The following is a 12,853-nucleotide window of genomic DNA, read 5'->3' on the forward strand; positions in this document are numbered from 1 at the left end:
GACTAAATACTGTTAATGTAATGGAAAACAGGTGTGTTTAATCACAAGACAGGGCTTAGTAAAGTAAAGTAAATGCAATTTACTTGTATTTTTCCTATGCTAAATACATCCTTCAGCTCAATGTACCATGTCAGAAATACAGTCGCTTTGGTAGTGCAGCACTACCCACCACTGCTGAGATCTCGAACTTGAGGGAGGAAATGGCTAAACGGGTTCCTCATTACTGCTGCAATTGCAGCCTTTGCTGGCTGGTCAAGGTGCCCACATAAAAGAGAGTTCATTTACAGATGATAGTGCATGACTCATCATGACTTATTTTGTGATACTGCTCTCAGTGAGACTCTGGAAGGTGAAAAGAAGTGGTCGATGACTGCGTGCATGTTGGATAGGGCACATAATAGACAATTATTTATATCATATATTTAAGGATGGGTGGTTTACAGGCCATGCTGGTGTGCTCTGTGTAAACAATGCACACATACCCAGCCATCTATACGATCTTGGGAAGAAATATAGGATTTATCGGTCTGGATGATCTTCTGGTGCTTAGATACACAGACGTAGGTCAGTTGTTGCTCAGTGGTTAAGGTACTGGATTAATAATTTAAAAGGTTACCGGTTTAATCCCCACCAATACCAATCTATCACTCTATACATCTATCATCGGTCAGAGTAGGGGACTGCAGCAGTGGGGAAAGCTGCAACTAAGGTAGTAGCTACAACATGATTGAAAAGAAAAAGGGAAATAATAATAAGAAGAAATACAGTGTCATGATTAGTGAGGGAGATTTCAACTAAGAGGAAGTGAAGACACCTTATTGAAAAAATGCATACTATCTGTAAGGGTTCTAAGCTGCAAGTTTAAATCCTATCTGAAAGTTTCTTCAGATCTAAGATCTAAAAGCCGCTCAGGTGGCACAGCGGTAAAACACGTTGGTTCGAAACTCAGCTCTGCCATCCAAGCTGATCCGCATATTTCGCCTCGTGCAGGTGAAAAGATGCAGTTGGCTACTGAACACGTGTCAGAGGGGGTGTGTGTCAGTTCGCTTTCCTCAATCGGGAATCGGGTTGGCACCAGTGGAGAGGAAGCATAACGCAATTGGGTAAAAATCGGACGTGCTAAAAATCGGGAGAAAAGGGGAGAAAATGCATTTAAAAAAAACCCAAAAAAACAATGAAGATCTGAGAGTAACCTTTACTAATACATTTGCAGAATTCCTAAGCAGAGTGGGAGGACTGATAGACTGCTACACAAGTAGAAACGATGATTTATGTGTGTGCACATGTTTTGTATAAATATTCAAAAACTAAGATATATAAATGCTTCCACAGTGCTGGATCAACAACCACAGCAGAATGTAGACCAGATGAAAACAGAGGGACAACCACTTTCAGGTCGGTTTTCCAGTTTATTTTATTTATTGACTACTTTTATTTAGAATTATATATTTAATAAATTCATTTATCATTAGTATAAAAGTGTTTTCCGTGGAGTATTATTTTCACTGGAAGAAACTAAGCCTCCACACATTTTTGTTACATTACACATTGTTGTGGATAATTAAAAAATCAGTTTTACTTGGCCTCTAAACTACTTGTTAATCATTATAATTGAACTCAGCTGGTGAGTTCTTTGTGCCCACATAAACATGGCCAGTTTGACTGTACCTATTAGTTTGAGCCCACAGGCACTACAACTGAAATGAGCTTTGTATCGATCCTAAAAGTCAAGTGAAGTTGAACTTTGGGTCCCAAGATTATCTGTACAAACAAGTGAAAATTAGATTATTATTTAATTACTTATTAATTATATTATCATAAGTAAAAAGTACATGGCACAGTGGTCACTTTGCTGAGGTCAAGGAATAAAGTCAGGCTGTCACTTGCGAAGAGAAAGTACAAGAACCACAAATAATCTGGTAAACAGAAATGGAAATAAAATGTTTTTTATAGATTTTATCTTTGTATGTGTGCATGGTTGGTTAGGTAGTTTGTTGGTTGGTTGGCTGGTTGGTTGGAATGGACAGACGAATGGACGCAGACAGATAGATACTCATAGATAGATAACTATTATTATCTTGTGTTGTCTAACCTCCTAAGATCTATGTCCTTAAATCCTGTTTTTTTATGTAATGAAACGTACTGGTGACTCTTCTGTGTCCATACAAATAGGGTATGAAACAGTGCTCTCTTTACCAAGGTTTGGAAAACAGCCACACTGTCATTCCAAGTTAAAAGGAACTATATCTCAATTGAACTCGAACAACCACCAAAAATAAAGCTTGCCACAAGCTAGAAGCTGCTGGAAACGGGGGACTATGCCCCCAAGATTTTCACTCACCTTTCATACCTGTGTTAATGTGACGTGACAATAAAAGTGATTTGATTTGATTTTGAATAAAGTGTAACTGACTTTAACAACTAAACTCAAAATCGGCACTCTGCAGCTCACTTTAAATCTTAGAGAAGAAGTTTTTGGTTGAAGCCCTTCCAAGAAGTGTGGAGAATATTACAGGCATGATGAGGGCAGTGATAGCTTAGTGGTTAAGGTACTGGACTAGTAAACAGAAGGTTGCCGGTTCAAGCCCCGCCACCACCAAGTTGCCACTGTTGGGTCCCTGAGCAAGGCCCTAAACCCTCAATTGCTCATCGTGTAAGTCGCTTTGGATAAAAGCGTCTGCTAAATGCTGAAAATGTAAATGAGGGAGGGGGGACTCCATGGTAATGCAGGATTAAGGTCAGGTCTTGGATCTAGAGAGGTCCAACTTTAAATGCGCCCATAAAAGACACAAAAATAGTTTTTAAATCTACTTAATATGTAAAGTCATTTTCACTGAAAATAACTCTTTATGCTGCACCAGTAGCCACTCGCTTCCCTTGGTTACGACTTCTGGAAAGAACTACAGTTCCTGACTGGAAAACGCTTTTTTTGGACTAGGGAGAGTGGGAATTTTTTTTCTATGGAGAACTTGACTTTACTAAGCTGCACGAGTCAATAGATCTTTGTCTATGAGTCAACCAGTTGCTAGAAAATGAGGGTATATATTAAGATGTCATTTCCTCATAGAACTTTCCAATGTTCTTATGCAGTGATGAATTTGGCAATCTATAGGCAACTCTTTCCTTGACCTGGTATAATTGTTTCTATGGAGAATTTGTTGTGGCAGTGTTCTTGGTTGGCTTTGTAAAACCATAACACTATGTTGCATTCAGAGGAACCTATTAAACATTAAAAACATAGTCATTGGTGCTCAAGTTGGTACCACAATCTAATGGCCCTTTTCCTGCAGAGTACAATATGGCAGGGGTTTTCAATGTTTTTGGACTGTTGAAACACACACACACAAATGACCCTCGCCCAGAAACCATTGCGAAAGCCCTTGACAAGCTAAAATAACACAATTAACATTGTGCAAGTCAAACATACAATGTAATTTTGCTGATTTCAATATTAACTTCAACAAGACAATACAACCCTACCTTATTTGATGTGACGGCTTAGCCTGTTTCTGTGAGTACATCATAGAAATGTGGTGTTCAGTATCAGTTACAGCTAGTCGTAAATCGTAAGCAGTACTTGCTTTTGATGTAGACAGGGCAGAAAACATTGCTTCACAAAGCCAAGTAGAGGCAAACGTACATCAATTGCTAAGTTCGCCAGTTCAGGATACTCTGCTTTGACTGACAGCCAAAACTATTTATGTAGATTGGCATCGGCTTACCGGCATCAGTGCTATCAGAATCGATGGCCTCGCTAGTGGAGTCCTTGGCTGAAACAGCACAGTCATTGTTTTTTCATTGATTTATCTTCACTGTTAGCCCTATTTTTAAGTGTTTTTTCAATTCCCAAGTAACCTTTACTGGGCGTATGCTAAATTTGGTTACCCTCCTTGGTCAGGAACCAAGTGTACCAAAGTGAGCAGTATGGGTGAAGAGAGAAACAGTGCAGACCATTAACAGGTCAAATGTAATACAAATGCAACCCATCTGTGACATATTTTATCAAAGCTGCACCATAAAAAAAGCTAACAAACAGCTGCTGATATTATTTACAGTATTTGTTTGCTGCATCTGGTGGAAAGTGCAGTCTCTCCCAATCTTGCTGATCGGGAGAGACTGCACTTTCCACCAGATGCAGCAAACAAATACTGTAAATATATCAGCAGCTGTTTGTTAGCTTTCACAGCTTTCACAGGTTCACAGGTACTTTGTTAGCTTTCACCTACTTTCACAGGTACCCTTGTACAAATGGAAATGGACAATAGCTGATAATATAATAGATAAGATAATTATGTATGGTACAAATAGTGCTGGATTTGGATATGTATTAATGTGCTAACCCACCACTGTTGGACGGCCAAACTCCAGCTCAGGTCTAGGCAGTCACAACTGGCCATATATGAAAGGAAGGGCTGAATGGGAACTAAAACTCCCCAAGTAACTCCTACTGCCTGGTCAAAGCTCTAGCATTAGCTGCGGAAGAATACAGGGTGCGTAGCATGGTCCTCCATACATGGTGAGGCTCTCTGTATGATTCCCCTGCTGGCTGGTGTAAAGATTCATGTCAGAGTAGGAGTCTGCTAGTCTGTAGCGCTCCTCAGCCAGCGTGGGTGTCATGCAACCAGCAGAGGTCATCAGGGTGCACAGGGAAATATACAAAATGGGACAATACAAGGACAATACTTTTTTTTTTAAAGTACACCAGATTTTAACATTTGCTGAAACGAACCTCCATGTAGTTGTGTCAGCCAATCACAGACAAAGATTTTGTCAGGAAAGAAAATGATGGAAAAACAAGCTCTCATCCAAAAACTCAGCATGAGCTGTCCACAGTTTGCATGTCTTTTTGCCATTGTCCTTTTTTCCTTATTAATTTCTCACCAACATTATATTTTCATTGAACAGTTGCACTACATTCAGTGGCAGATATCTGTGCGCTGCCTAAAGAAGAAGGCACCTGTGCCAAGTTTGTACTGAAATGGTACTATGACAACATCAGCAAGACCTGCACTCGCTTCTGGTACGGTGGTTGCAGTGGCAACCTAAATCGCTTTGACACACAAGAGGAGTGTGAAAATCTGTGTGGAAAACCTGGTAAGAAATTACAGCTGTTATTTACTACTTGAAACTGTTAGTTACACAATAAGCACTTACACCAATCAGCCATAACATTAAAAGCACCTCCTTGTTTCTACATGCATTGTCTAGTTTATCGGCTTCACTTACCATTTAGAAGCACTTTGTAGTTCTACAATTACTGGATGTAGTTTATCTTTTACTCTGCATGCTTTGTTAGCCCTCTTTCATGCTGTTCTTTAATGGTCAGGACTCTCCCAGGACCACTACAGAGCAGGTATTATTTAGGTGGTGGATCATTCTCAGCACTGCAGTGACACTGACATGATGGTGGTGTGTTAGTGTGTGTTGTGCTGGTATAAGTGGATCAAACACAGCAGCGCTGCTGGAGTTTTAAACACCTCACTGTCACTGCTGGACTGAGAATAGTCCATCAACCAAAAATATATCCAGCAAACAGCGCCCCGTGGGCAGCATCCTGTGACCACTGATGAAGGTCTAGAAGATGACCAACTCAAACAGCAGCAACAGATGAGCGATCGTCTCTGACTTTACATCTACAAGGTGTACCAGCTAGATAGGAGTGTCTAATAGAGTGGACAGTGAGTGGACACGGTATTTAAAAACTCCAGCAGCGCTGCTGTGTCTGATCCACTCTAACAAGCACAACACACACAAACACACCACCACAATGCCATTGTCACTGCAGTGCTGAGAATCATCCACCACCTAAATAATACCTGCTCTGTAGTGGTCCTGTGGGGGTCCCGACCATTGAAAAACAGCATGAAAGGGGGCTAACAAAGCATGCAGAGAAACAGACGGACTACGGTCAGTAATTGTAGAATTACATAGTGCTTCTATATGGTAAGTGGAGCTGATAAGATGGACAATGTGTGTAGAAACAAGGAGGTGGTTTTACTGTCATGGCTGATCAGTGTATATGGTTCAGTATCAATAGGTCAGATATTTGTGTACAAAATGTTAACATGGGCAAGCCGAGTTAAAGTTTGTTCCCAAATTCCTTCAACAGTACCTGTTCAGCAAGCACCTGTACTTGCTGCAATGAAAACATAGGAGAAGAATGATGTAGTTTTCACCTCTGCTGAAAAAGAGCATGAAAGCCAAGAAGCCTGCACTGGATTCTGCCAGAGTACACCTTTAAAGTAGTACTTTTCACCACAAACAGTCTTGCATGATGTTTTGTACTGGTGCTAGACAATCTTTTCAATTGTTTATTTGTTTTTGTTTGTTTGTGTGAATCATTCATATTGTATCTGTTTATACATTTTTAAATAGCTCATTGTCTGGGCAAAAGAGTTTTCATGGTTGTCAATTCCATATGAGCATTATTGAATAACTATGTATGAAGTGCCTGATCACATGTCCCGGTACATCTTTGTAATTATTGGAGGGACATTTACTCATTATGTTTTCACTACTCACTTGCTCAAATCCTTGTTTGTGTTTGTGTTCTTTCATCCATTTTCGGAACCACAATTGCACATAAAAAGTTAAGCTGTTTTCACTATTAAAAAATCCAGAAAATTACACTGAACAAGCACCTTATTAAGTACACTGCCTGGTACATACCCTGATGTTGACTCCTAATTTTGGAGGGAGGACCATTATCATAATGGCAAAGAAATGTGGTAATCACATGCTAGTGTTTGTTGTACATATATAAGTTTAGCAGATGCGGCTGTGTGTGGGATTTTTAAGCACCTCAGTGTCAATTGCTCTGAGGAGCTTTAAAAAAGAGCTCTGTTTTCTAACCTACACTTACAACCAGTCATAACAGAAGAAGTGTTCCTAACTAAGTTTAAACAGTATTTAAAAATCCCACTAACACTGCTGCACCTGCTACACTTGTACAGAGCAACATATAGCCTACAGTCAGTATTGTATACCTGCAAAACTCTAGCTGTAGCTTATAAAATAATCAATAATTGCAGTTACACTATAGATGTACCTAATAAAGTGCTTGGTAAGTCATTCTAATCCAGTCTTTCTCAATTTTGGTCCAGGGGTATTGCCTGCTCTACATATTCTTTCATTTTTTTCTCTGATTTATTGCACACTCCTTATTAACAGTTCTGAACTAGGTATGTTTGAACAGAAAAAGAGCAAAGTCTGCAGATGATAGGTAGTCCAGTGATGCCCCTTCATCTAAATTAAAATTCTTGTTTCAGTATAAGACTTCACAATACAGAAAGCTAATCTTTGGATGTACATGTCAAGCTATTTTTTAAAAATGTTTTTGTAGGGTCTTTTGTTCCCAAATTGGTTTTATTAAGATGTCACAAAATAAATAAATTAGTCTTTATATTAAACTTTGGCCTGGGCTGTTTTTCAGTTCCTCATCATTAGGTGGAGTGGAATAAGTTGTTCATCAGCACAACATCTATTTCACCAAGAATGATGGCATGGTCAGAGGAAGCTGTGACAAACTGTACCTCAGAAATTAGAAGAGTGAGTTTTGCCGTTACCAACACACGCTGGTCTATAAGACCTGTGGAACAAATGTGCTTCACAGTTTGTGTTCAGCTGGGCTGTAAAAGATTTAAGCTGTGACCTGTTTTGAATGGAATGTCCTTTTATGGGGAACACTTGAGTCTCTGGAGCTCACTGAGGGGGGAGAAGAGAAAGAAAAGTACACAGAAAAGCAGATAGAGTTTGCAGACAGAATAAAAAATAGAGAAATGACTTTTTCTGGATTGTGGTGTATCTTTCACACTGATCCTATTCTCCTCTATATGCATTGTCAACAACTGGAATGGTTTTGAAATGGATTTGAAGTGGTTTACACCATGAAAATCCAAATAAACACTTAGGCTTTGCTCTCACTGAGCTGGGGGAAATTTCAAGGAGGAGGGAAGATTGGCTGACATCCCTAAACCCAAGCCCAGCCTATGAATTTCCGCCATCTCTTGATGAAGCCAAAAAGCTGTGAGAGGGAGTAAGACTGTTTCACATGAAAATTCTGAAAATCAATCAGAGAACACATAAATCTGTGGTGCTGGTGTGTATGTGTGCTGAGTTTATTTTTCATCACATCCCTGGAAAACTTGCATCTTAAACCACATACTAAAGATTATTTAAAATGTCATGTCAAGTAATGTACACTAATAATGTGCACTAATTTGTCAGTACTTTAATAAAAAGCTATGTGAATTGGGGTACAGCCATATAGTAGATACTTGTACACTTGCACACAGGATTACCAGAGATTTCTCTGTGTTTCTTCTAAAGCCTACATTACTGTTTTGGACTGTAGGTAGTACAACTCTAAATCAGAAAAAAGTTGGGACAGGATGGAAAATGCAAATAATAAAAAAAAATCCATCCTAGATGACTCAGAGCCCAGAGAAGTCGCGCCAATTCTGAACATGGTTAACATAAGGCTTCTTTTTTGTACAGTAAAGTTTTAAGTGACATTTGTGCATGTAACTTTGCCAAAGTTATCCCTTGCCCATGTGGTTATATCAGCTATTGTTGAGTGGCGGTTCTTGATGCAGTGCCGTCTGAAGGATTGAAGATCATGGGCGTTCAGCTTAAGCTTGCGCCCTTGGCCTTTACGCACTGAAATTCCTTGAATCGTTTAATGATATTATGCACTGTAGAGGGAGAAATATGCAAATCCCTTCCAATTTTTCTTTGAGGTTCATTGTTTGTAAACATTTCAATCATTTTCTCACACATTTGTTGACAAACTGGAGATCCTCTGATCATCTTTACTCATTAAAGACTCAGCCTTTCCTGGATGCTGCTTTTGTACCAAACCATGATTACAATCACCTGCTGACACCACCTGTTTGGAATCACATCATTATTTAGTTTTTTCACCTCATTACTAGACCTAAATTGCCCACGTCCCAACTTTTTTTGGAATGTGTTGCAGGCCTGAAATGCAGGAATTGAGGTATATTAACAAATGAAATGAAGTTGAGCAGATAAAACATGAAACATCTTGGGTTCAAACTTTCTGCAATTAAATAAAAGTCAAAGTAAATGTAAGGTAAAGGTATTTTTATTTTATTTGCATTTTCCATACTGTCCCAACTTTTTCTGATATGGGGTTGTAAAACAACTGAGCATGTCATTATTGCTCCTTTTATACCAGGTCATAATGACATTACCTGTTACCTATTCACATGTAGAAAGTTCCAAAACAGATGTTTTGATAATTCCACAAAGCTGGTGAGGTACAACATTTGATGTTCTGTTTCAATGTGTAAAAAACATCATTTGGCTTAGTACATTCTAATAGCTACATAATTTATTTTTCCAGATTTCACTGGCCATTAGAAGAAAATGGTAATTTAATTTAAAAGTTGATCAGAGAGCAAACCAAAGCACCAACTGCAGTTAATGCAGAGACCTAGAAAAAGCCAGAGACTTAATTTCAGTTCCAAATAAGCTGAGATGGGGCTCAGAACAAAGAGAGACAAAGTTTGGCAGCTGTTTTGGTGAAAAATCAAGGAATGCTAAAAGTGAGCTCAAAAATATATTAAAGTGTCCAGGACATTCTTATTTTTTAATCATGGAAAAGTGTGGGATAAGCTGCAGATCCTTAACAATTGAAATAGCTGAGTCACTGCCTGCTCCATTTTGCACACATTTATCTTTTCACATTAATTTGTGGTACCCTGATGTTTTACCCTGAAGTTTGGAGGGAGGACCATTATCAGAAATGCAAAGACACTGATGTGGTAATTACGTTTGTTGTGTATGTATAAGTTTAGCAGGTGCTGCTGTGTTGTTGCGATTTTTTAGCACCTCAGTGTCAATTGCTGGGAGGAGCTCTAAAAAAAGAGCTCTATTTTCTAACCTACACTTACAACCAGTCATAACAGGAGAAGTGTTCCTAAACAGTACTTAAAAATCCCAATAACCTGCTACACAGAGCAACAGATAGCCAGTCAGTAAATGTATACCTGCAAAATTCATCGCTATGGTAGATATAGCTTATAAAATAATCAATGAAATGTAGTTACATTGTAGATGTACCTAATAAAGAGCTTGGTAAGTCATTCTAATTCAGTCTTTCTTAATTTTGGTCCAGGGGTATGCCTGCTCTACATATTATTTTGTTTTTTCTCTGCTTGGACACACCTGATTTACTGCACACTCCCTATTAACAGTTCTGAACTAGGTATGTTTGAACAGAAAAAGAGCAAAGTCTGCAGATGATAAGTAGTCCAGTGATGCCCCATCATCTAAATTAAAATCCAGTGTCAGTATAAGACTTCACAATACAAAAAGTTAATCTTTGGATGTACATGTCAAACAATTTTTGCTTGATTTTGCCTGCTCGATTTTGCACACATTTATCTTTTCACATTTATTTGTGGTAGAAACAGACTTAGGATTCAGTAACACTTTATATTGAGGAACCCAAAGGGAGTTTAGTATAACAGCAGTACTGCCTCCTCCAAAAACCATCTCCCTGGTAACACTGTAACCCGATAATGATGTGAAAAAGATTTATAATTAGGAACTAAAACGTAAACACATGCATAATTTATTACATCAAAGAGATCGTTTGACAGCTGCAACACTTGATATGTCTGCACATGTGCAATGTTTAGCATAAACTGCTCTATTTTAGGGTCTCAAACACCGAATTCGTCAATGCAAAGCTTAAACATGTTTCCCTCTCAACAAAGTGTTCCAAAACTCTGTTGCCATATGCCTCAGTCCATGACTCATTCTCACATGGAAACATTTTCTTCCAAGATGTGGTCCTTTTTTTTCCCTTTACTCAAAAGAGTTCAGAAATGAACCCATCTGCACCTAAAAAAGCATTTATGCTTCACTGTTAGATACAGTGTAAGCAAATACACATTTGTATAAAATATACATTTTACTGAATATTTCGGGTATAAATTAAACATAAACAAAATCAAATCTTATTTCAAATAGAATTTTAATTTTAAATACACACAGACTGCAAGATTAAATTCAATAGAACATGCCAAAATTAATAACCACAAAGCTCTTTAAAACAATACACCGCAGATACTACATAAAACGGAACATCGAAAGTGGGGCACGACTCTTTTTTTATAACGTGGAGCTTAGTATGTTTGTGAGGTCTCAAGAAAAATTAGACAGCCATTAATACACTATAAAGCTAAAGGATTGAGGATGTCTAACCATGTGCTTGTTGGACATATGATTCCAAAGCCATGCATGTAATATGATTTCCTGTCAAGAATTTTCACAGGACATTAAAGTGTGTCTAAGGGTATTTGGGCTCACTCGATCAAAAACACATTTACATACATAGAGTCAAGCTATGTCTATATAAATCCCCCTCCAATCTAAGAATGGTCCACCCTTCGGCCACTCAGGTGGCGCAGCGGTAAAAATACATGCTGGAAGCACAGCTGGGATCTCGAATACATCGTATCGAATCTTAGCTCTGCCTGCCGGCTGAGGCTGAGCGTCCACATGAACAACGATTGGCCTGTTGTTCAGATGGGTGGGACTAAGCTGGATGGGATCTCTCTCTCATAGACTACAGGCAGTAGTTGTACATCCACAGAGTTTAACAGTATGGTAGATGTAGCTTATAAAATAATCAATGAATGATCAATGTACATACCAGGTAGGTTTACCTGAAAAAGTGTTTGTGAGTGTATATTAAATATACACACACAACCAATTCCCTTTTATTGGATACTTTTACGTTTTCCCTATAATCCTTTCAGTCTAACCAGCTCTGCACTTTAGGGAATGACTGAGAGTCTAACTGCAGGTGCCTTTTGACAAAACTTTAGACAAATAAACCTAAAACAGAAGGCTTGGGATCATCATGCTGAAAAATAAAACAATTCCCAATCAGGTGCTTTCCAAAAGGAATGGTATGATGAATTAAAAGCTTTCTGTACTTTTTAGCATTCATGAGTCAATCAGCTCGGACAATATCGCCAACACCACTGACAGAAATGAAGCCCCAAACCAGGACTCACCCTTCACCATGTTTCAAGCACTTATTCTTCTTTTTTACATATTGTCAATGACTGGACCCAAAAATTTAAAACTTGGATTTGTCACTCTGTAATACTCTTTTCCACTAATCATTGCGAGCTTTAGCATTATTTTTTTATCCTCTTTAGCCTTTTCATCCTGTTTCCCATCCATTAAAGTCTTTTTGGCTTCTACCCTTTCCAAAAGACCATTGCTGATCATCTTAGCATCTGGATGAAGCTGCCAGATGCTGAGCTAGATCTTTGCTGAACTTCTTCCAGTCTCTCGAAGAATTTATGTCCTTGACCTTTCCTGATTCTTCACATTTATTTGAAATACTTAAATACCTTGAATAGTGCTTGATTACCACATCTTGAGTATCCAGTTTGTTTGTTGATTTCCCTCTGTTCCATTTATTATGTCTGTCAAATTCTGTGATCTTTGGCATTGAATGGAATGATGTGATTGAAAGTTGGCCTTATATGTATTAGCAAGCTTCTAATGAATTAAACTCATACAACATGTGTATGTAATACAGGCAGTCTTGCACAAACCTGGCGTAATACACCTTTTTCACAGCAGACATTTTGGCAAAAAATAGTAGAACAAGTACAAACATTAGCACTGCTGGCTGGATATATTTTTGGTTGGTAAACTATTCTTAGTCCAGCAGTGACAATGAGGTGTTTAAAAACTCTGATCCACTCATACCAGCACAACACACACTATCACACCACCACCATGTAAGTGTCACTGCAGTGCTGAGAATGATCCACCACCCAAATAATACCTGCTCTGTAGT

At 38.5% G+C, this 12,853-nt stretch overlaps 1 protein-coding gene across 1 annotated transcript in view; it reads left to right on the forward strand.

Annotated features, from left to right (window-relative positions):
• LOC134324026 (collagen alpha-3(VI) chain) overlaps positions 1–7,409 on the forward strand; it is a 51,236-nt gene extending 43,827 nt beyond the window's left edge. The window contains exons 42-44 of the mRNA XM_063005678.1: positions 1,333–1,395; positions 4,906–5,094; positions 6,110–7,409. Coding sequence (XP_062861748.1) covers positions 1,333–1,395; positions 4,906–5,094; positions 6,110–6,153 — 296 coding nt within the window. The 3' untranslated portion in view covers positions 6,154–7,409. The remainder of the gene's footprint in view (positions 1–1,332; positions 1,396–4,905; positions 5,095–6,109) is intronic.
• The last annotated feature ends 5,444 nt before the right edge of the window (positions 7,410–12,853 follow it).

The sequence above is a fragment of the Trichomycterus rosablanca genome, chromosome 12 (assembly GCF_030014385.1).
Source record: "Trichomycterus rosablanca isolate fTriRos1 chromosome 12, fTriRos1.hap1, whole genome shotgun sequence".
Taxonomy (NCBI): Eukaryota; Metazoa; Chordata; class Actinopteri; order Siluriformes; family Trichomycteridae; genus Trichomycterus; species Trichomycterus rosablanca.